General features: G+C 36.2%; 2 protein-coding genes across 3 annotated transcripts in view; one reads left to right on the plus strand and one right to left on the minus strand.

The window, feature by feature from the left end:
- Nucleotides 1–9,516, plus strand: part of LOC122265636 (gem-associated protein 6) — a 14,173-nt gene extending 4,657 nt beyond the window's left edge. The window contains exons 2-4 of the mRNA XM_043035026.2: nt 531–675; nt 3,039–3,143; nt 3,296–9,516. Coding sequence (XP_042890960.1) covers nt 531–675; nt 3,039–3,143; nt 3,296–3,424 — 379 coding nt within the window. The 3' untranslated portion in view covers nt 3,425–9,516. The remainder of the gene's footprint in view (nt 1–530; nt 676–3,038; nt 3,144–3,295) is intronic.
- A 1,930-nt stretch (nt 9,517–11,446) lies between these two features.
- su(f) (cleavage stimulation factor subunit su(f)) lies at nt 11,447–20,849 on the minus strand (the record flags this gene model as incomplete). Of its 2 annotated transcripts, XM_086537610.1 has the most annotated exon segments (12): nt 11,447–11,718; nt 13,005–13,197; nt 13,362–13,496; nt 14,189–14,361; nt 14,590–14,678; nt 15,134–15,300; nt 15,906–16,152; nt 16,922–17,113; nt 17,298–17,489; nt 18,404–18,637; nt 20,399–20,552; nt 20,752–20,849. In XM_086537610.1, coding segments are annotated over 12 exon segments (1,884 nt in total), but the record flags the coding sequence as incomplete, so codon positions are not given.
- Between the last annotated feature and the right edge of the window lie 1,083 nt (nt 20,850–21,932).

Consider the following 21,932-nt stretch of genomic DNA (forward strand, 5'->3'; position numbering starts at 1 on the left):
GATAGAGAGAAGGAGGAGTATAAGGATAAGGAGAGAGAGAGAAAGAGAATAAAGAGAGAGAAAAAGAAAAAATAAGGAGAGAGAGAGAAAGAGAATAAGGAGAAAGAGAGAGAGAAAGAAAGAGAATAAGGAGAGAGAGAGAAAGAGAATAAGAAGAGAGAGAAAGAGAATAAGAAGAGAGAAAGAGAATAAGAAGAGAGAAAGAGAATAAGGTGAGAGAGAGAGAGAGAATAAGAAGAAAGAGAGAGAGAGAGAGAGAGAGAGAGATAAGAGAATGTAAGATATGAGAGAGAGAGAGAGAATGACAGACAGAGAAAGAGGGACAGAATGGAAATAGAAAGAGAGAGAGAGAGAGAGAGAGAGAGGAGATAGAACACGTTAGTAGGAAATTAAAAGTTATAGAAGTAGAAGCAGGGAGAGATATTTAAGGAAAGGATATGGATGCACAATACCAACACCTTTTCAAAAATTAAACATGGTCAGTGAAAAAAAAAGAAAGAAAAAAAATGCAAGCTCCATTTTTTTTCCAGTGTTATCCTCGTGGAATTTGGAGAGAACGGCAGCACGGAGGTCATCATCGTCTCCGGCTACAACGTAAAGAGCATTGCAGTCCAGGACGATAAGCCCTCCCCTAGCCTTGTTAGTGCCATTGATAACCTCTTCAGAAAAGAACAGGTAATGGGGACTTTTCGGCAGTATTATAAGGAATGACTTTATGATGATAATTTCAGTCATGATTAATGATTACAGTTCTCAGCCGTTGTGATATACTGTTGATATGTATTCACTTTCCTTCCAAGGCATTACTTTGTTTGTTTCAGGGAGTGCAAATCACCTTTTCTTTCTTTCTTTTTCTTTTTATTTTTTTTCCTCTCCTTCTGCTTTTCCTAGTTCTTTTTCCTTTTCTTCCTCTCCTCCACCTCCTCCACCACTGCCACCTTCCAATCCTTCTTCCTTCCCCCCCCCTCCTACTCTCCCTCCTTCCTCCTCCTCCTCCTCCTCCTCCTCCTACTCCTCCTCCTCCTCTCCCTCCTCCTCCTCCTCCTCTTCCTCATCCTCCTCCTCCCCTCCTCCTCCTCCTCCTCTCCTCCTCCTCCTACCCTCTTTCCTCCTCCTCCTCCTCCTCCTCTTCCTCCTCCTCCTCTCCTCCTCCTCCTCCTCCTCCTCCTCCTCCTCCTCCTCTCCTCCTCCTCCTCCTCCTCCTCCTCCTCCTCCTCCCCCCCCTCCTCCTCCTTCTCCTTTTCCTCCTACTATATATGATTTATCTATCTGCTGATGAATATTTTTCAATCAATTTATTATAAAAAAATTTTTTATGGAGACTAGCCTTTACTCTTGACCCTTCAGAGATGGGCCACATCATAAGGAATAATTGTATTCTGAACAAAACAATACAGAGTGAAAGTGATCTGACCCCACAACAATTACTAGTAGGGGAAGGGTTGATAATCTGTCCTGAGCATAGAGAGTGTAAAAACATATAGCATGCATTGGAATGTCCGACTAATAGGTAAGATACTAGATAGCATTGGAATATTGCAGTCTGTGAAGCATATCCTTTTACTTATATATAGCTAACATATGCAAAGTACATGCAAATGTTAGCTAAGAATGTAAAGTGTGCAGCATTATAAGTGAATGCCATTGGAGTAGACATGGTTTCTGCTTCTTATCAAGACATTATTTGGTGGTGGTTATATTCTTTGACTTAACCCGTTTATGCCGAATGATGTGATATTATATCGGGGAAGGGCATTAGGCAAGTATAAGACCCAGCGCAAATGTGTTAACCTGATAACACCAGGGCGGTTTTGGCTCAGTCGGGTCTTAACCCTCTCTGGACGGGTGGTACAGTACTGTACCGCGCATTCAAAAGCCCAGTGGCCGGGCGGCACAGTATTGTGCCAGCCATTTAATTGATTTAGGCCTAATAATTCGAACGCCCCGGCATTGGGACATTCAAGGCTGGAATGCCCCCATCGTAAGTGGGTTAATGCTGGGTATTACAATGTGTGCAGGCCTAATACCTTGGGCTCTTCACCTGCTCTGGCTGTGGCCAACTGCTGTGCACACAATCAACCGGTGTGCCAACCATACAAAAGCCATGACGTGATATCACATCATTCATCGTTAAGAGGTTAATGTATATAAACAAAGTGAAGTGTAAAAGAATGGGTCTTTTATGCTTTGTCTCACAAGGAAGGTGGGACACAATTTATTGGTAACTTCTGTATGGCAACATTGCATTGTAAACAGGAGCCTGGTAGATGCCTCATTTGTCCTGAGATTTCCTGAATGACCATGCACCTTAAGCTGGAGTACCAGTTTGGAGGAGTTGTTGGTCCAGGGAGACTGTTATTTATCTTCTTGAATTCTGTCTTCTCTCTTAGTGATGTTGGGCCAGCGATATCTTCCGGTTTCATTATGAACACTGATTTCCTTTCCATTTAAATGTTGTTAATTGATGTTATTTTATTTATTTATTATATAAATATATATAATATATAATATAGATATATATAAATAATATATATATATATATATATATATATTTTATTAGTTTTTTTTAATTTGTGTATTTATTATTTTATTTTTTTTTTTTGAGTACTCATAGTTAGTGTTATATAAATATTTTTAACAATGTATTGCAAAATGCATTTTCAACCATCCTCATCACTAGTTTCCAGATAAGGGATTTCATTTTAAAAAGTTGTAAGGAGAGATTCTTATCATTGAAACCAACCAGTTCAAAATATTGAGATGTCAAGAATGAAGTAAATATTTATATGAATATTCCCCTAGCATAACTTCTATAATTTATAATTACTGTTTATATGAGTTGCTTATACAAAAGAGCTGCTAGAACTCTATAGATTATAGATTAAAGTAATTGAAGGTGTAAAATACCAAGGAGGCTTTGCTTAGCTCTTGTTGTTTTAATGTTATTTAGGGTTCTACATCAGATATGTTATTTGCAAGTTGAATCATCAGAAACGTCAGAATTGAGAGCAGTAATGTTGATACATTTTGTCCTGCAGATACATTACAGTAGCCAGGAGCTGACGGCACGACGAGAGAGCCTGTGCGTGTGGCTGGCAGAAAACCGTGTGCCATACACAGTTAGGGACGACATGAGTGTAGAGGTAATATAAAGTTTTGACATCTGAATGAGATACATTTATATTTGATAAATCACTTGGATGTAAAGTAGTCACTGACCTAATGTATATTTTGAGTCTGACATAACATATCTTGTAAGTAATCATTATAATTCAGCATCCACATCTACCATCAGGTTTTGCAAACTGCAGTAATAGCCCAGCCCTATGAACCAGGGTCAGTCCAGTGCACCAATGAAGTAGTTCTGGACAAAGTGATGAAACTGGTGCAGCAAATGCCTGTTCAAGCTGCCACCACAACTTAAAAAGTCCTGCTAGTGTACTAATAGCAAGATGCCAGTATCTGCATAGAGCGTAACAGAATTATGTGATATTTCAGCAGATGTCTGGTCTCCTATTCTGTACAGCTGAATCATATGTCTGACTCAGTTGCTAAGGCTGGTACACACCAAAGTTGATGTAGTGAAGTATATGCCTTGGCCATTGTACCACCAAAGCTATCAGTCTTGCTACTACAGTATTATATTTATTGAGATCTCTCTCAGCAAATTTAGTCTTACCAGTAAAGTAAAATAGTTCATATAATGTGCCGATGACAGTCAGATGTCGTTTTGTACAGGATTATATGCCTGATTTCATATCTTCATGTAACCAACCTTGTCTGAAGACTTAATTATTAACCTTAAGGGAAATCAATGTCAAATTCTGTACCCATAGTAACATGAAAAGCTTGCAGCCATCTAATATTTCATGAAAGTATACTACCAATATTAAAGTCTTGAAATCCATTTTTCTACGTAATATGAAAACGGACCACCATAACAGCCCTTGACTTGTTTTGGCTTCCTCTGTATGTGTTCATACAATTATCAGAGGTTGATTCAGTATCAGTGTGCAATGTACATTTGGATATATTTACTGTTGAGTAAATATTTGATATGTCATTCAGGGAAAGAACTCTTCCAAACTGAAAGGGTTAAAATTTCCTTATTTTATTTAGGTTCCGAAAATTAGTTGTTCAGAGGATATGAATTTATTCAAAGACATCTTCATTGCAAAAAAAAGTTAGGGAGGGAGATTTTTGAGGGGGTATATATATATGTTTAAAAAGATGGACTTAAAACAGAAATGCCATTATGAAAAGGTTTTTCACTCCAGGGTATGTTTCTGATGTTAACTAGGACATATTGTTGTATACAATTGGGTGATAATTAAGGTCATTTATATGTAATGATTTGTCACTGGCTGTGAATATGTATTGATTTATATAAATAGTAATTGCTCAATATAAGGAAACCTGGTTGGAAGCAGTTGGTGGAGTAACCATGAATTGCCTAAACCTCATGTGACTGCAAATTAACATGGAGTAACTCTAAATTTTATCACCGCACATTAAACTTTAAACGTAAATTTAAGGAGCTGACTTTCTCGTGTGAAGATTAAACAGCCTCTATAACTGAAGACAATGCCTTATGCTTCGCGTACTTAGGTTAATAGCAACGCACAGAAGAATAAAACCAAGCATAAATGTAAGCATTCTTGAAATTTTGGGTCCTGGAATAGTAGTATATTTCTGCGTTTATTTCACACTGTATGCATTACTCTGACTTGTATTTGAACAAACTTATTGAGACTTCCATGAGAACATTGTTAGAGGGAAATTTAGGGAGGTTGCATTCTTACAGATTTCAGTGTTTGAATGTGAAAGTAGCTGTTACTGAAAAAAAAAAGATTTGTCTCCTGTGCTTCCATTTTCCATTCATTAAAAAGGATGAGAATGATAATAATGATAATGAATAGAATAATAGTGGATATGATGCTGACAGCAGTAATGATTAATGTAATGGTTATATAATTAGAATAATGATAATGATTATGAAAATGACTACACACAAAACAATGAAAAATATATATATGGGAATAATGACTGGCAGCCATTATTGTTGATATTATTATGACCAATAATTATTATCATTATTATTGTTATAGTGACTGAAAAACTTACTTGATATTATGATCATTATTATCATTGTCATTGATTCATCTTAATTATTATGATCAGTATTAACCATTATGATTTTGATTAGCTATTGCATGATTTTGTTGTTCTTGCTGTTCTTGTTGTTATGTTTTCAAGATGAAATTGCTTTTTAACGGCTAACGATCCTGTCATCAATATCATTACATTTGTCATTGTCTTTTGTGTTAATTTTCTTTTCACGCATTTGCCACTTCGGTAACCCATTTCCTAAATTGTATCATAGGCATTTCTATTTGTGTGGGTGTTATCTTTCCTTTTGAAAATGAGGAGCAAGATCAAATTAATAAAATCAAATGTTCTCATTACATGTAGAAATTCTGATGCTATCCTTGTTGACCACATGAACTGACAGGTAGATAGAAACAAAAGAAAACAATGTAGATTAATGGACGTCTACATTATTTTACGTACAGGAATTTTTTGTGTAATTATTTCTATTTTAATGATATTATATCCCCCTCCCCCCCATTAAGGACACATGATGATTATATATAAATATATATATATATAAATGAATGTAGTAAATGAGAAATATTGATTGTTTAGTGATTCCTGGTACGATGCATTTTTGTAGAACCTGCTTGGAATGTAGTTCCTGCCCTGGAAGATAATGGAAGGCCTATTGGGACTTCCTTTGACTGGCGTTGACACCGGGAGTGGGGCCAGTAGCACACTTTGTATGTTGATGTGTGAGTGAGCCTTTTGGTTTTCCTGCTTCACTGTCGTGTGAGGTTTAAATAGGTATATATATGTCTTCAGTCGCGTTGAAGACGATGAGCATACACTATAATGATTGTGTCCTTTCTCCTTGTGATGTAGTTTGTAATGGACGAAGACAGCGCGTGCAGATACTTTCGTTATTTGTGTATAAACGTGACTCGAGGAAACTCTGTGACCATTTCATCTGTAGAAAATATGACTGGTTGGCTGTGACAGTTTTTGGGTGAGAAATATAACTTACATTCCAGTTGGGTTCTATTGCTACATATATTATCTTAAAATGGCTATATATCATCAATCTTCCACCAACAATATTAGCTAATCTTGCACATATATTTACAGCTTCTCCCCCCCTCCCTCCCCACAGTATTTAACTTTATTATCATTATCGTCCCCAAGATTTAGAAATGTAAAGAAGCGAGTGATTTATCTGATAACAGATTTCAAACGGTGAAAATTCTTATTTTGTGAAAGTGATTGCTTTTAAAAACTCCTGTGAAGTGTGACAGATTACCTTTCCTTTTTGTATTGTGATTTTATTTTTCTCTTCATGCAGATCTTTTAATAAGTTTCTTGTTTAAGGTTATGGACACTTTGATCACAAAATTCAAATATGCTTTTTCCTTTTGAAATCTTGTTTGTGAAGGAACCATATGCTCTTATTCTTCAGTTGATTGTTAAATAAATCTGTTAGTCTCTTTGTTGACACACACTGTTAACTAATATGTATTTTTACGTGATTCGCAGTCCTCCTTTTTGCATTCTCTGTATGTTCGGCTACGACAGTTCCGAGACGAGAACTTTGGTATTTAAAAAGGAAAAGAATGGATGGCTCGTATGGCAGTAGATGTTCGGGAAGTATTAGTTTCATTCCTGTAAATTTCTTGCAGGTTAGCACTGAGATATATTCTTGATTAAGTAGTGCAGTGCAGTGTTACCTCATGTGGTGACTTGGTGTTCTAGATGCAACCCATTAACGTTTCTTTGTAGTACGCTTTATATTTTGATGAATATCATTTCATATACTAATACAGAAAATTCATATAAATCATATGTACTATACTAGCATAGTTGACAAATAATTTGTAAGATATTTATATGCAATTGTTGACTGCAATAACCTTCATTGATGGAATTCTGTTCTTCAAGGGTGTTATCACAGAAAATAAACTATTGGTGCTTTGGTGAGTCATGGATGTGTATCCTAAAGAAATATGTAATTATCACAGGAAGTGTGATGTCTTAGTATTTGGTTGCAGTAAATGTATTATTTTATTACACTGAAAATATTTGGAATAAGGAGGCCATTTATAAGGAAGGAATAGTGTGTAAATACTTTTTTTTTTTCAGGTAAATTTTAACAACAGTGAATGATATAGTTAATCAGATTAATAGGCTTTAGTTTTTACTTTTAAAGGAAAACAGATAATAGTGCCCAGATAGCAATATTTATATACACAAAAATCATTTTTACCAAATTTAATTAAAGGAAGTGTAAGCATATAATTAGAAACATTAATACCTTTTTTAAACATACATATATTTCATTATATATTTTATATTTTGTATTGAATGGAGCAATCCCAATTTCTTAATGAAGCAATCTAACAGCTTCATAAGGACAGCAAAGTGATTGACATAATAATTGCTGGAGATCGACTGTTAATGGTGCTAGTGGTTTATTATCTGTGTACTTTTATTTTTTACCCAAAATATTATAAAGGCAAGTTATTTAGCAATTCTCTTGTTTACTGTAATTTTCATATAAAACTATACCTATATAATTGTGGCAAATATATGGCTTGGTGCTTCATGTAATATTAGAGATTAATGATGTTGCCTTTTATGTAAAACTAGTGTGATTATGGTGGATGGATAATCTCTTGTTATATGTATTGCAAGAAAAGAGTAGATTACACGTAATGTTCCACAGAAGTTAGTAGACAGCATATTCACATTGTGTCATAGTGTCTAATATTCATAGAACAGAGCCTCCTAGAGTTAGACTTTGATGGCAGAAATGATACATATTGCAATTTATTTTTTAAGTATTCTTTATATATTGAAGTATATTTACTCTAAAGGTTTTTTATTTATTATTATTTTTTTTTTAATTTATATATTTATTTTATTATTATTATTTTTTGGTTTAGGCTTCAACAGTCATTTTTGAAAAGTTCTGAGATACTATGGAAAAAATGTGAAATATACTAGGTAATTTGATCAATGGCTGTGATGACATTTTTGCATTATATTTTATTTGACTAATATATGCATGCGAGTCAGTCGTTCCTTTTTCTCTCAGTGAATTTCAAAGGCAAATATTTCTTTCTACATGCAAGGTCTGTCCAGTGCATGGTAGTTTCTCTATTATCTCTGATTTTCATTTCAAAGAATGATCAAAATGTAATCTGTAAATATGATGGTCTTGCACAGTGAAATTAGTTGCAAACCAAGCCAACCTAACATTGTTAAAATTGCATTGAGACATGAAACTTGCCCTGAGGTTGTAAAATTGGACTAATTTATTATATAGACATTACTCTCTTGGTATACATGTGTTATTACATCTCTCGGAGAGGATTACTCATATATCATTAAATCTACATGAATTTCAATCCTGGTGCCGTGATGACCATGACCATATTTCATGGTTCAATCTCAACATTTCTAGAGGTCAATCCATAGCTTTGCTACAGCTAGAAAAGATTAGAGAATTAATGAATGTATATATAGGCAAAGCTATCAATGCATCATCTCCTGTGATTGATAGAATATTCTGGATATAGTGATCAGGTTTTTGTGTGTAACTTAAGCACATGTAATATATGATTTGGAACTTGTTTTTTTTTTTTTGAGTTAACATTTAGTTGAAAAATGGCTGTGCTTTTGTGTGACATTATTTTCATTGGTGTTTGTGAGAATATTTATATTTTTACTTGATATATATATATGTTATTATGCCTTCTCAGCAATTCAGATGCATTATTTAGTTAGATCAGCTTATCATTAGGGATTTATCTATGAATATTATTATTACAAAACAGTTTATATATTCAGCTGATAGTTTAGTTTATCGGAAGGAAGAGACGTTTTAAAAACATGCTTTTCTTTTTTTGTTTTTTGTTTGTTTTTTTGCTTGCTTTTTACTCTGGGTGATTACATGTACCAGTTGTTTATTAGTGTTAATAACAGCTCTAAGCTAACTTCTTGTTCTTCTGTAGTTGTTACTGTCATTATATTACACATAGTAATATAATATTTACTGTTATTCTTTTTAGTATAATAATAATCATCATAATTGTCATTCCTTTTATTTATTTATTTGATCATCCTCATCTTAATCCTGATATTCATGATCATATAGATTCTTTATTCTATGGGGCACTGTTGTATGGGATTTTTAATATCCAGTTCATAAACATTAAACCATGTTGATGTCGAAGTCTTACTATATATATAGCTCAGTCATCTGAAGCATTATACTAAGTGTTAAGGATTATATTATCAGATGGTAATCAGTGTATGTGTAAGCACAGTATATGTCTTGCTTGACCTGTACAGTATTTACAAAGTTTATAATATGCCTATCATGTCAAAACCCTATCACTTAATGTAAATAACATAATGACTAAATGAAGTAGGTTTTGATACCCTATTAGTTGGAAGCTTCTATATGTTTTCTTCTGGAAAGAAAAAACAAAAAAAACAGCTACAACGAATATAGTAACTTACGGTTGAAAGGACACGTCCTATACTTCTTTTTAAATTTCTATTAAAATTATATATATAATATATATATATTATTTATTTATATATATGACATTCCAGATTGGTTACAAAATGGAGGATGATGGTGTGAATGTTCCCATACACACTCGCACTCACACTCTCCCTCTCTTTCTTTCTCTCTCTCTCTCCCTCCCTCCCTCCCCCTTCCCTTCTTCCCCTCCCTCCTTCCCTCCTTCCCTCCTTCCCCCCCCCCCCCCCTCCCCTCTCTCTCTTCCTTCCCTCCCCTCCATCCCCCTCCTCCTTCCCCCTCCTTCCCCCCTCCCTCCCTCCTTCCTTCCCTCTCCCCCTTCCTTCCTCTCTCCCTTCCTCTTCCTTCCCTCTCCCTCCCTTCCTTCCCTCTCCCTCCTCCCCTTCCTTCCCTCTCCCTCCCTCCCTTCCTCCTTCTCTTCCTTTCCTTTTCCTCCCTCCCTCCTTCCCTTCCTTCCCTCCCTCCCTCCTTCCCTTCCTTCCCTCTCCCTCCCTCCCTCCTTCCCTTCCCTCCCCCCCCTTCCTCTCCTCCCTCCCTTTTCCCTCCCTCCTTCCTTTCCTCCCTCCCTCCCTCCCTCTTCCCTTCCTCCCTCCTCCTCCCTCTCCTCCTCTCCCTTCCTTCCCCTCCCTCCCTCCCTCCCTCCTCCCCTTCCCTTCCCTCTTCCTCCCTCCCCTTCCTTCCCTTTCTTCCCTCTCCTCCCTCCCTTTCTCCCTCCTCCCTTCCCTCCTCCTTCCCTTTCTTCCCTCTCCCTCCCTCCTTCCCTTCCTTCCCCCTCCCTCCCTCCCTCCCTCCTTCCCTTTCTTCCCTCTCCCTCCCTCCCTCCCTCCTTCCCTTTCTTCCCTCTCCCTCCCTCCCTTTCTTCCCTCTCCCTCCCTTTCTTCCCTCCCTCCTTCCCTTTCTTCCCTCTCCCTCCCTCCCTTTCTTCCCTCTCCCTCCCTCCCTTTCTTCCCTCTCCCTCCCTCCCCTTCCTTCCCTCTCCCTCCCTCCCCTTCCTTCCCTCTCCCTCCCTCCCCCTCCCTCCCTCCTTCCTTCTCCCCCCCCCCACCTCTCCCGCTCTCTTTCACTTTTTTTCTTTTACTGACACACACACTCTACCTGCCTACTTACCCTGGGTCTGTGTGTATGGACCATGTGTGTCCCTCTCTATCTCTCCAGCTAATAATTTCACAAGATATTTAGTCTTTCATCATAAATACATTGAAAAATAAATACATTCATAGTGCATTAAATATGGGAAATATAAATAGCCAACTACCAAGGAAATTCCTCATGTTGATCACTAGTTCCTGTCCAAGAGGCAGTTTACAGAATCTAGATTTCAAGATCACTAAGTGATGCAATTAATGAATTATCATTACCAAAACCTTAAACTGATATAAGTGATTTGAGGAAATTAATATTTATAAATCTAGAATTATTTTTTATGTAGTCAAAGGATTGTGTTGGCTGGATAAACGTTAATAACTTCACTGATAATGCAATTAGAAAAACTCGTGGGAAGAGTATTTGCTATTACTGAGATCACATAACTCATTTTCGTACAGTTAACAAAGGAAGTGAGGCTTTGCTGTGATATGGAATAACTATGATATACTACACAAGAGAAGTATTTTAACAGACTACTCTCTATTCGTATTATATACTACGCTACTAACTATAATTAATACTGCTACTACCTGTTATTTTTATTATAGTTTTGAGGAAAAAACTTTGTGTGAAATGATTGAATATGGATTCCAAACCTTAAACTTTGCTTGCCTCTCGGCAGAATGTGATAGGGTGTCCCCATTGAGAAAAGACCAAATAAAAACATTCAACTTTATTATTTTACTTCAGGTAAAATGTGTAGATTTCTTTGTACATAAAGTTCACATATGTACGGACAAGTCATTTATTTCATTGAGGAGAATAGTAATAATTTGAATATCAAATCCATCTACTACTAATGTTATTTTTCAAAATATCATCTTGTTTAGTTTTTCAACTGATACTTGCTTTTTAATTATACAATAACGTATCCAGTCTTGAAGCAATTACTGACGCTTCATGTCGTCCTTCAGCAAACACCTCATGCTATCCTGTAGCAAACAATGAAATCTTAGTATATGTCCTGCACATGTTGCAAATCTACCTGGAATTGCTGCATTCCATGACTGCACTGTATCCATGAGGAAAGGAAATTTTACACATTATTTTATCTTTCTCTATTTAGCTGATATAGTATTCGAGTTGAGTTCCAGTTAGAAAAAAATCATCATATTAACAATGGTTATATGCTTCAAGGCATTACAATTTTTTCAACTTACATATGTCATGCACAACCATGAATTGTGTTTACATTTCTATAGCAAATACATTTCTGCAATATGGTATGTGGTTGTGGTCTACATAAACGTATAAATATATAACTAATCATTCTAAGACCTTTCCATATCAGAATGTAATTACAAAAAGATGAAAAATAACATATAAGAGTATACAGGAGGTAAACTTCTCACCCTCTTCTTTATCGTAAAATGGTAATAAATGTCTGATTTTTCAGACTTCATTGCAACACCTCAAAGTACCGAGTCATGTGACATATCTTATTGCTGGAGTCAAGTAATGAACATTTATATACATCAATTTCTCTATTATTGATTCTTGCTGCACTCTCATATAAAATATACAATCCGATTGTATCAGTTACAAAATCAGTTTACGACGTTCTGATTTCCTTACTATCAACTACCTATATATATATACCAGACTTAGAATTTTTACTATTGCCATGATACCTTCACATCTTTTAAATGTGTTCAGTTATAGAATACTTTAGCTTTTAAAGTAGTTTCTGGACTCCCAATTATATATAGACAAAATCTTTAGTATCAACCTGTTTCTCCTTTCCATGATAGAATAATCATTTTACTTTTCATTGTTGTTGAGTGAAACATTATCAATAAAACCAGATTTATTTCTAAAAATAACATTTTAAATATCTGACATACACAGTATAATGGTCAATTGCTTCTATACAGCCCTTGTATCCTTGCTTAGTTTATTACACATATTAAGTTGAAATTTATGTAAAATACCAAGAATATACAACCACTCGAGGCATGGCATTTACCAACACCAGTCACATACTTCATCTGAATCATATACAATGGACACATCATAGACATTCTATGAATCATTAGAATCAATAAAAGCAATGCTGATTTACTTTAGCAATCATTTGTGGCATTAAAATACAAGCTATACAGCCTTCATAAAAAAATGATAATAAAGAATAAAAAATATTGCTTTTCATCAAATATTCTACTTGGAAAGCAACTATGGAATACATTCACTCATAAACAATATGCCCTTTAACTCTTACTTCATTCTTTTCTGTTGTCTGGCTCTGTAAATATCACTTGTTAAAATGGGTTTATTCCCATCTTCATCGTCGGAATCGTCACCAGGAACCAGCTTTCTCTTGCGGTCGCCGCTGGGGTCCACTACCCAGTGCACCGACTTGGAGAGCTCAAACAGTCTAACGTCGTGGCTTCCAGTAGTTGACCACTGACCACCTAGAATGAACACCAAACAACATTTGAAAGTGTGAAGAACAGAACAGGAAATCACCTTGTCCCACCTACCTATATATATCTATATCTATCTATCTATCTATCTATCTATCTCTTCAATATCCACTTGTCACACCACACAATATATACAGATGTATTGAACTTACCTTGTTCAGGGAGGTTGAGTCTCATGAAGAGGTCAACCAACGCATCGAGCTTGACGAAGGGACCTCGGAAGCAATGAGGAGGAGGCAGCATGGACAGGAGATTGGCAACAGCAGGTGGTGGTGGGAAAGCACCACCTATCGAGAGAAAATAAACAAAGGAATATATTTAAATCTGACATGATATATAAATGTTGATATTATGAATATACCTGAGAAAAGAAAGTGGAGAGAGAAAAAAACAAACAGAATATGTTTTTTGAGATAATGGAACTCATCATTGCAAATATGCTTGCATGATCAACACAGAGGCAAGATGTCTATCATAATATATTGCAAAACAAATTCACTTTCTTTTACCATATTGGAAGTTGAAAAGGCAAAAGGAATTATTACATTCACAAATGCGAAACCTCTTCCAAATATTTTAAAACGAGTGGATTACATAATAAGTAACCACAAATGACCTCAGGATGACTTAATAACTCAATAAGTTGGTTCATAACGATTACCAGAGTTGATGTAATGCCATTATACTTCATGGTTATTCAACCCTTTGACCAAGAAAAACAGATATATGTCACGGCCTCAGACAAAAATTCCCTTTAACCGTGGAGAGTGGAATCCTCCTCACATACTTCAAACAGGGCATAGTGCTGCCCCCTGTGACCAAAACACAACTAAACAAATAATTAGAAAGATACAATTTCAAGCTTTCATCTTTTCGCTAAGTAAAAGACATCCTGACAAGACTAAACAGTCAGCCAAATGATGCAATCAAAGGGTTCATCAAAGAAACAAGCAAACAAAAACAGAGTCAAGTACAGCACCTTTGACTGGGTGTTCTCCAGGGATGTATTTGGCCTTGGGCTTGAAGGGGATCATCTGAGAGAAGTCGGGTCTTGCATAGGTTGGCTCCTGAGAGTCGTGGATTGACAATCCTCGGGGAACATTTGGGTTGATGATCATGTTGTGGGTTGATATGTCGCGATAACCAATGGCTCTGAAAGGAAAAGGTGATGATGTGAGAAGGGCTAGAAAATTCTACATTCAATACCACTTATATCATACATTAAACTTCTCACCGTTTACAAGCAAAACCAAATATATAAAGACATATAAGCACATCATCAATAAATATCCTTTATATCAGCAATCCGAAAGAAACCCAATAATAAAAAGAGAGAGAAAAAAAATCCAACACAAATATTAATCAACAGAAAGAGCTTACTTCAGTTCAGGTGGTGTGCAAGGGTAGAGATCCATGAACTTGTACCTGTCGACGAGCTGCGCTGTGTCTTTGCCCTCAAACTCTTGCAGCTGTGGAAAGGATGCTCATGATTGCATGTACGGAGAGCCATCATAAATATCAACCAAAATAACGGCAGTGTTAAAAATACTAATATCAATAATATATTTTTGGAAAATATCAAAATGCAAGTAATATAGAGCCAGCAGATCAAAAATGCATACACATCAGCCAAAATACTAATACATTTCAGGATTTTGTAAGTGCATGTACTGAGAGTTTTCACATCATAAATATCAACCAAAATATGAATATGTTTTGAGCATGAAAAAAATACCTAATAACATCACAACTTATCATTCCATGTGATACAGGCACTAGAGACAAATTCTGAGATAATATAGAGATACCTGCATCAATAAATGTATTATAACCAACATTTACAAAGAATGGCAAAGAGGGCAAAACGATAAAGGAATAACACAAACTCCCTCACATTTCCTAACGCAAAAAAAAAAAGACTTACCTTTTGCAAAACGTGAGCTCTTCTCTTCTCGACCTTGACAATGGATGCAAGATCACCGACGTTGCACTCAAACTCAAGAAAACGGTTCCACAGCCCAACAGTGTCCTCATTCTTCAGCTGTCCAGAGGTCAGCACTCGTTCAAACAAGACTCGGGTGTTGTTATCGTCTGTAAGCAAGGGGACCGATAGAGCGAATCTTACTTTTGTATGGACTGAAGGTATTAACATCACTACCAACAATAATTCTACTATAATATTACTGATATTTATTAAAGATTATTATCATATTAACAAAAATAGTAGTACCATTCTTTGGCTTAAACAGACCTTTCTAACATATGGAAACAAGTCACATCATTCAAGAGAGATAATGGTAATGAAAAATATATAATTAATTCCTTATACTAATAAAAAAAAAAACACAAAATAATAGGAATTATATTGCATCTAACATGACCTACTCCTGTAGTAGTATTTGTTTTTTAGACTTTGAAATCACTATTTGTTTGTCAATTTTTTGTCTTTTTTTATCATTTGGATATTCACTTACTGTTCACTTATCATGTTTACAAATAAGACTACTTGCTATATGCAACTTTACATATTAAAGAGCAAGTTTTAGAAACATAACTGACTCACAACAAAATACATTTATGTAACTCATGCACTTTATTCTAATCACCTTTCAAGTTCGTTAGATTCTTAGTGACGGATAAATCTACAATCCTGTGTATCTTACAATTTTACCTCCTTAAACAAATTATCTCCTTACCGTTCAGATGTGATAAATAATCAACATATGCCATGATGTAGTCGGCATTATCGGGGCATTTCTTGAGTCCGAGCTCGAATATCCTGAATGCAATGTCTTTGTTCTTTGTGCAGTAGTATTCCATGAGAGCAGCACCAACGTAGATGTGGAACTTTGTCCGAACGTCCTCTCGGGCCTTCTTGAACACCTCTCGGGTAGATTTGATCCCTTCCGCCCGTCGAGCGAATTTCATGTACTGAAGGTAAGCCTGGGAAAAGCGCACAAGTTATAATGACGATGATGATGATGATAATGATGATGATGATGATAACAATAATTATAATAACAATAACAACAATGATAATAACAATGATAATAACAATAACAATGATGATAATAAAAATAATAATAATAATAATAATAATGAAAAAAAAATTGCAAATGGTCACCTGAGCTTGGAACAATGGCTTTGGGAATTTATCTGTCATTCCATTGCCTTTCCTGTTTTTTTTTATTATTATTATTATTATTATTATTATTACCTGGTACTAAATTGTTCTATATAATACTTTTTGTAATTGTTATGGTAAATATATTTGGCCTAAGCTTTGGTAGTTAATGATACCTAGTTTATTGCTTCATTCTTGGCTATCTAACATGGTCTCTGAAATTCATTAATGTCAAACTGCTGAAATCATAAACACCTTCACACATCCTGTTTTAATAACAAGAAAACACATCAAGAAATAATTATAACAAGTACTGGAGTCATAGTTACTACAAGAACATAAAGAGCTCTATTTCTGTGCCAAGTTTTGTTTCTAGCAAAGGTTCGTGATGAAAAAAATATTTGAAAGGTATGAATGTGAATTTTTAATTTCAAATGATAATGTAGCCGATGTTTCAATGAGACAATTTCACCAGAATCAACATGGTTTTGAGGAAGATCTAACACTGAAAAACCAGTAGCATATTTTACATTGTGGAATTATCCCTTCTCGAAGATTCATTTCCTATACTGTTCCTGTAAGACGTACCAGTGTTGGATCAATATCCTCCATTTCTATGTATCGTTGATAAATCTTATGCACTTCTTGATATCTCAGGCGGGATTCCTCAAAGTCGGCGTAGGCAAAGTACAGGAGCTGGTTCTTTCTTAGAGGACCCGAGATGGCACGTTCGTAGATCTGAGCTGCTTCCTCGCTAAAGATTTTGCTGGCATTCACATCCTGTGGGGAAAGTTACATTAAAAAAATGTTTGTTTAAAGACATTTGAACACAAGTCAGAAATAAATATACCCATACAATATAAATGCATGAATACATAAAAACAGAAAATTATATTAAAGGAATATTACTTTGAAAAACATTTAACATCAAAACTAAAAAATAAATTTAAAAAAATAAACTCACCCCTTTTTCCGAGAGGAGTTTAGAGGATTCCTGCAAGAAGAGTGCCGCTTCGTACCAAATATCCGGGTGATAGGACAAGCACAGAAGACATTGCTCGTACGCAAATCTCACGCGTTTGGTAACCAACGTCTGGTCGTCAGTTCTAAGCGGGTTGTCTTTCTCCCATCTGATGTATCGTTTCCAGATTTCAACCTGCAATTATAACAAAACTCTTTGCACAAAACTGATGGTATGTAAAATTTACTTGTTGGCATAACATCAGGGTAAAACAGCTATATGATATGCTTATCTTAGAAAATGTATAATAATAAATAGATATTATGTATATTTGCATATACGTACATACATACACACACGCATTGTATGTATATATATATATATATATATATATATATATATATATATATATATATATATATATATATATATGCATGTATTATATGTAATGTATATATATTATATATGTATTATATATATATATATATATATATATAATGTGTGGTATGTGTGTATGTATGTGTGTATGTGTGTATGTTGTTGTGCATGTATGTATGTATGTATGTATGTATTTATGTATGCCTACTGTATGTTGTGTAGGTGTGTGCATGTGTGTGTATGTGTGTATGTGTATATGTATGTGTATGTGTATGTGTAGGTGTGTGCATGTGTGTGTATGTGTATATGTATGTGTATGTGTATGTGTATGTGTATGTGTATATGTATATGTATGTGTATGTGTATGTGTATATGTATGTGTATGTGTATGTATATGTATGGGCAATCTGCAATAAGTTGATTATTGTAGTATATAACTTCATCTACTATGGTCATCCAGAACTGTTCATGTTAATGTCATTTAATGAATACATTTTTCCATTATCATGATAACAGATTAAAACATAAAATAAAAAAAATCTATATCTATATCTACATACCTATATTTTTTACATATTTACTGGAACTACCATTTACAAAAAAAAAAAAAAAAAAAAAAAAAAAAAAAAAAAAAAAAAACCATCAATAACAACAATGCCAGCAACAGCAACAATGACATCCCCTCCAACTGGACACCAAAAAAAAACAACCCAACACGTTCTATTCCCCACCTGCTTGGTTTCCTCCGGGAGACCAGACGGGGGCACGCTGGGCAGGTGGCGATTCAGCCCTCTCGTCTCGGTCTCCAACTCCTTCCCTACTCTTCTCGCGTTCATGTAGTCTCGGCCACGCTCGATGTTCATCTTCTCGGCAATGATGGGATTGATGTTCTTCTCGAAGTCGAGGTAGTCCTTCCACAGCTGCTCGATGTTGGCCATGGGGGTCACGATGCCCCTCTGGTACACCTGGATGACGACAAGCGGACTTCTTTAGCATCAGGCTGAGGTAAAGCTCAGCGTATGAGGTAAAGCTCAGTGTATGAGGTAAAGCTCAGTGTATGAGGTAAAGCTCAGTGTATGAGGTAAAGCTCAGTGTATGAGGTAAAGCTCAGTGTACGAGGTAAAGCTCAGTGTACGAGGTAAAGCTCAGTGTACGAGGTAAAGCTCAGTGTATGAGGTAAAGCTCAGTGTATGAGGTAAAGCTCAGTGTATGAGGTAAAGCTCAGTGTACGAGGTAAAGCTCAGTGTATGGGGTAAAGCTCAGTGTATGAGGTAAAGCTCAGTGTATGAGGTAAAGCTCAGTGTATGAGGTAAAGCTCAGTGTATGAGGTAAAGCTCAGTGTACGAGGTAAAGCTCAGTGTATGGGGTAAAGCTCAGTGTATGAGGTAAAGCTCAGTGTATGAGGTAAAGCTCAGTGTATGAGGTAAAGCTCAGTGTATGAGGTAAAGCTCAGTGTATGAGGTAAAGCTCAGTGTATGGGGTAAAGCTCAGTGTATGAGGTAAAGCTCAGTGTATGAGGTAAAGCTCAGTGTATGAGGTAAAGCTCAGTGTATGAGGTAAAGCTCAGTGTATGAGGTAAAGCTCAGTGTGAGGTAAAGCTCAGCGTATGAGGTAAAGCTCAGTGTGAGGTAAAGCTCAGTGTATGGGGTAAAGCTCAGTGTATGAGGTAAAGCTCAGTGTATGAGGTAAAGCTCAGTGTATGAGGTAAAGCTCAGTGTATGAGGTAAAGCTCAGTGTATGAGGTAAAGCTCAGTGTATGAGGTAAAGCTCAGTGTATGAGGTAAAGCTCAGTGTATGAGGTAAAGCTCAGTGTATGAGGTAAAGCTCAGTGTATGAGGTAAAGCTCAGTGTATGAGGTAAAGCTCAGTGTATGAGGTAAAGCTCAGTGTATGAGGTAAAGCTCAGTGTATGAGGTAAAGCTCAGTGTATGAGGTAAAGCTCAGTGTATGGGGTAAAGCTCAGTGTATGAGGTAAAGCTCAGTGTATGAGGTAAAGCTCAGTGTATGAGGTAAAGCTCAGTGTATGAGGTAAAGCTCAGTGTATGAGGTAAAGCTCAGTGTATGAGGTAAAGCTCAGTGTATGAGGTAAAGCTCAGTGTATGAGGTAAAGCTCAGTGTATGAGGTAAAGCTCAGTGTATGAGGTAAAGCTCAGTGTATGAGGTAAAGCTATTGTCTTAGGATAATTGTATGACTATCTGGACTTCATATATATGAGTGAGAGAAAGGAGGAGGGGGTAGGGACGAGGGATGAGGAGGGTGAAAAGGAGGAGGGGGTAGGGACGAGGGATGAGGAGGGTGAAAAGGAGGGTGGGCGAGGAGGAGGAAGAGGAAAAAGAAAAAAAAGAAGAAGAAGAGGAGGAGGAGGAAAAGGTAAAGGAAAAAGAGGAGGAGGAGGAGGAGGAGGGTAATGAGGAGGAGGAGGATGGTAAGGAGAAGGAGGAGGAGGAGGAGAAGGAGGAGGAGGAGGAAGGGGAGGGGGGGAGGAGGGGGGAGGGGGAGGCAGGAGAAGGAAGTAGAGGAGAATGTAGAGTGGAAGAGGGGGTGAGTAAATGAAAGAGAGAGAGAGAGAGAGAGAGAGAGAGAGAGAGAGAGAGAGAGAGAGAGAGAGAGAGAGAGAGAGAGAGAGAGAGAGAGAGAGAGAGAGAGAGAAAAGCAAAACGAGAAAAAGAGAAAAAGAATGAGAGAAAGAGAAAGAGAAAGAGAGGAAGAGACTGAACGTAACAAACCTTTCTGACGGCCATTATTTTCTGGTTCTCTGCATAGGAACCTACAACCTCAACATTTTTCAGAAGATTTGCATAGTCATTCCACAAAGTATAAGAATTGTAGTCCATTCCTATCTTGTCTGTGGCAAATTCGTATGCTTGAGACAACTTTTCTCTGGAAAAAATAAAACCTTTTTTTAAATTTGCGAAATAAACAGAATAATTTTTTTTTTTTTTTTTTAGTAAATACAAACTGCTTTTCACTGTAATCATATTCCAAGTTTTTTTTCATCCCATGAAGATTTCTAAATGTAATTTGGTAATGTATCACTAATCACCCATTTACGGACAATTGCAGATTCAGTTGAAATTACCTGTATGTGGGTAAGCTGGATTTCGTCTCCTTTACATATGTGACGTATAGTCGCCACAGGTCTATGTTCAGCACTTTTGTTAAGCATCTCTGGAACAGCTGGAAAAGAGGATTATTACTATTACATAGATAATTTGATTGGCATAAACGACATTATCTGATAATAATAATCATAATAATCATAATAATCATAATAATAGTAATAATATAAAATCTAATGATCCTACAACTTGAGAGAGAAATAAAACACAGGTCTTATTAGATTCTTAAAACATTTCCATGGTTACCAAATACACACAAAAATGACAGTATCAGCAAATATGTAATATGCTTACTAACTCATTCTACCGTTCGCACAACTATTATCAAGTAAATCATTCTTCCTCTCCTTCCTCCCCATTTCTTAATTTCCCCTTTCTCTTATTTACCACTGAATGCTTAAACACCTTCCAATTCTCCTTCACTATCCCTCTTTATTAATTACTCCTTGACACGCACGGACACGGACGCACACGCAAACGCACGCACACACTCACAATTTGAACTGGACCACAGAAATAAACTATTTCATTCTTTGCCACATAAAATAGGGTACTTCTTCAAACAAAGAAATCAACTCGCTCCAGAACAAGAGATTAAATTAAGTCGAATAAAAAAGGGTAATTTAATGCTAACTGAAGAACTGCACACAACATCCATACTGTAGATGAAATATAAGAACAAAATCATTATAAAATCGATCACTAACATCAAGTGTTTAAATGTTTCAGCAAATTAAAGTGTTTCGTGTGTCAATCAAAACCAAGTTGAAGTGTTCCGAACCGGCCATCGTAAAACCATTGATTACATGAATGAAGTTTATTCAATTAATAAGAGCAACGCAGAATTTTTTTTTTTTTTTTCATGAACAGGATTTCGACTGAATGAAACAAAGGCACACTTGTTTGGTCCTTTGTCTTAAAATTCAGGCAATATCGCAACTCACGCACTGTCGTTTACTCGGTCTAACTTGTGATGGCAACACCAGGGATAATCTTCAGCTCAAATAATCAGCTCGAACCTTAAATACGGGTAATATCTGTTCTCTCAAGGGGGATGGCGGGAGGCTGGGAAGAGAGGAGGCGAGGGGAGGAAAAAAGAAAAGAAAACGAATGAAGAAAGGGAACGGCGTGCATGCCAACG

The sequence above is a fragment of the Penaeus japonicus genome, unplaced genomic scaffold (genome assembly GCF_977035675.1).
Source record: "Penaeus japonicus unplaced genomic scaffold, GWHDUDI00000001_assembly GWHDUDI00000006, whole genome shotgun sequence".
NCBI classification, from domain to species: domain Eukaryota; kingdom Metazoa; phylum Arthropoda; class Malacostraca; order Decapoda; family Penaeidae; genus Penaeus; species Penaeus japonicus.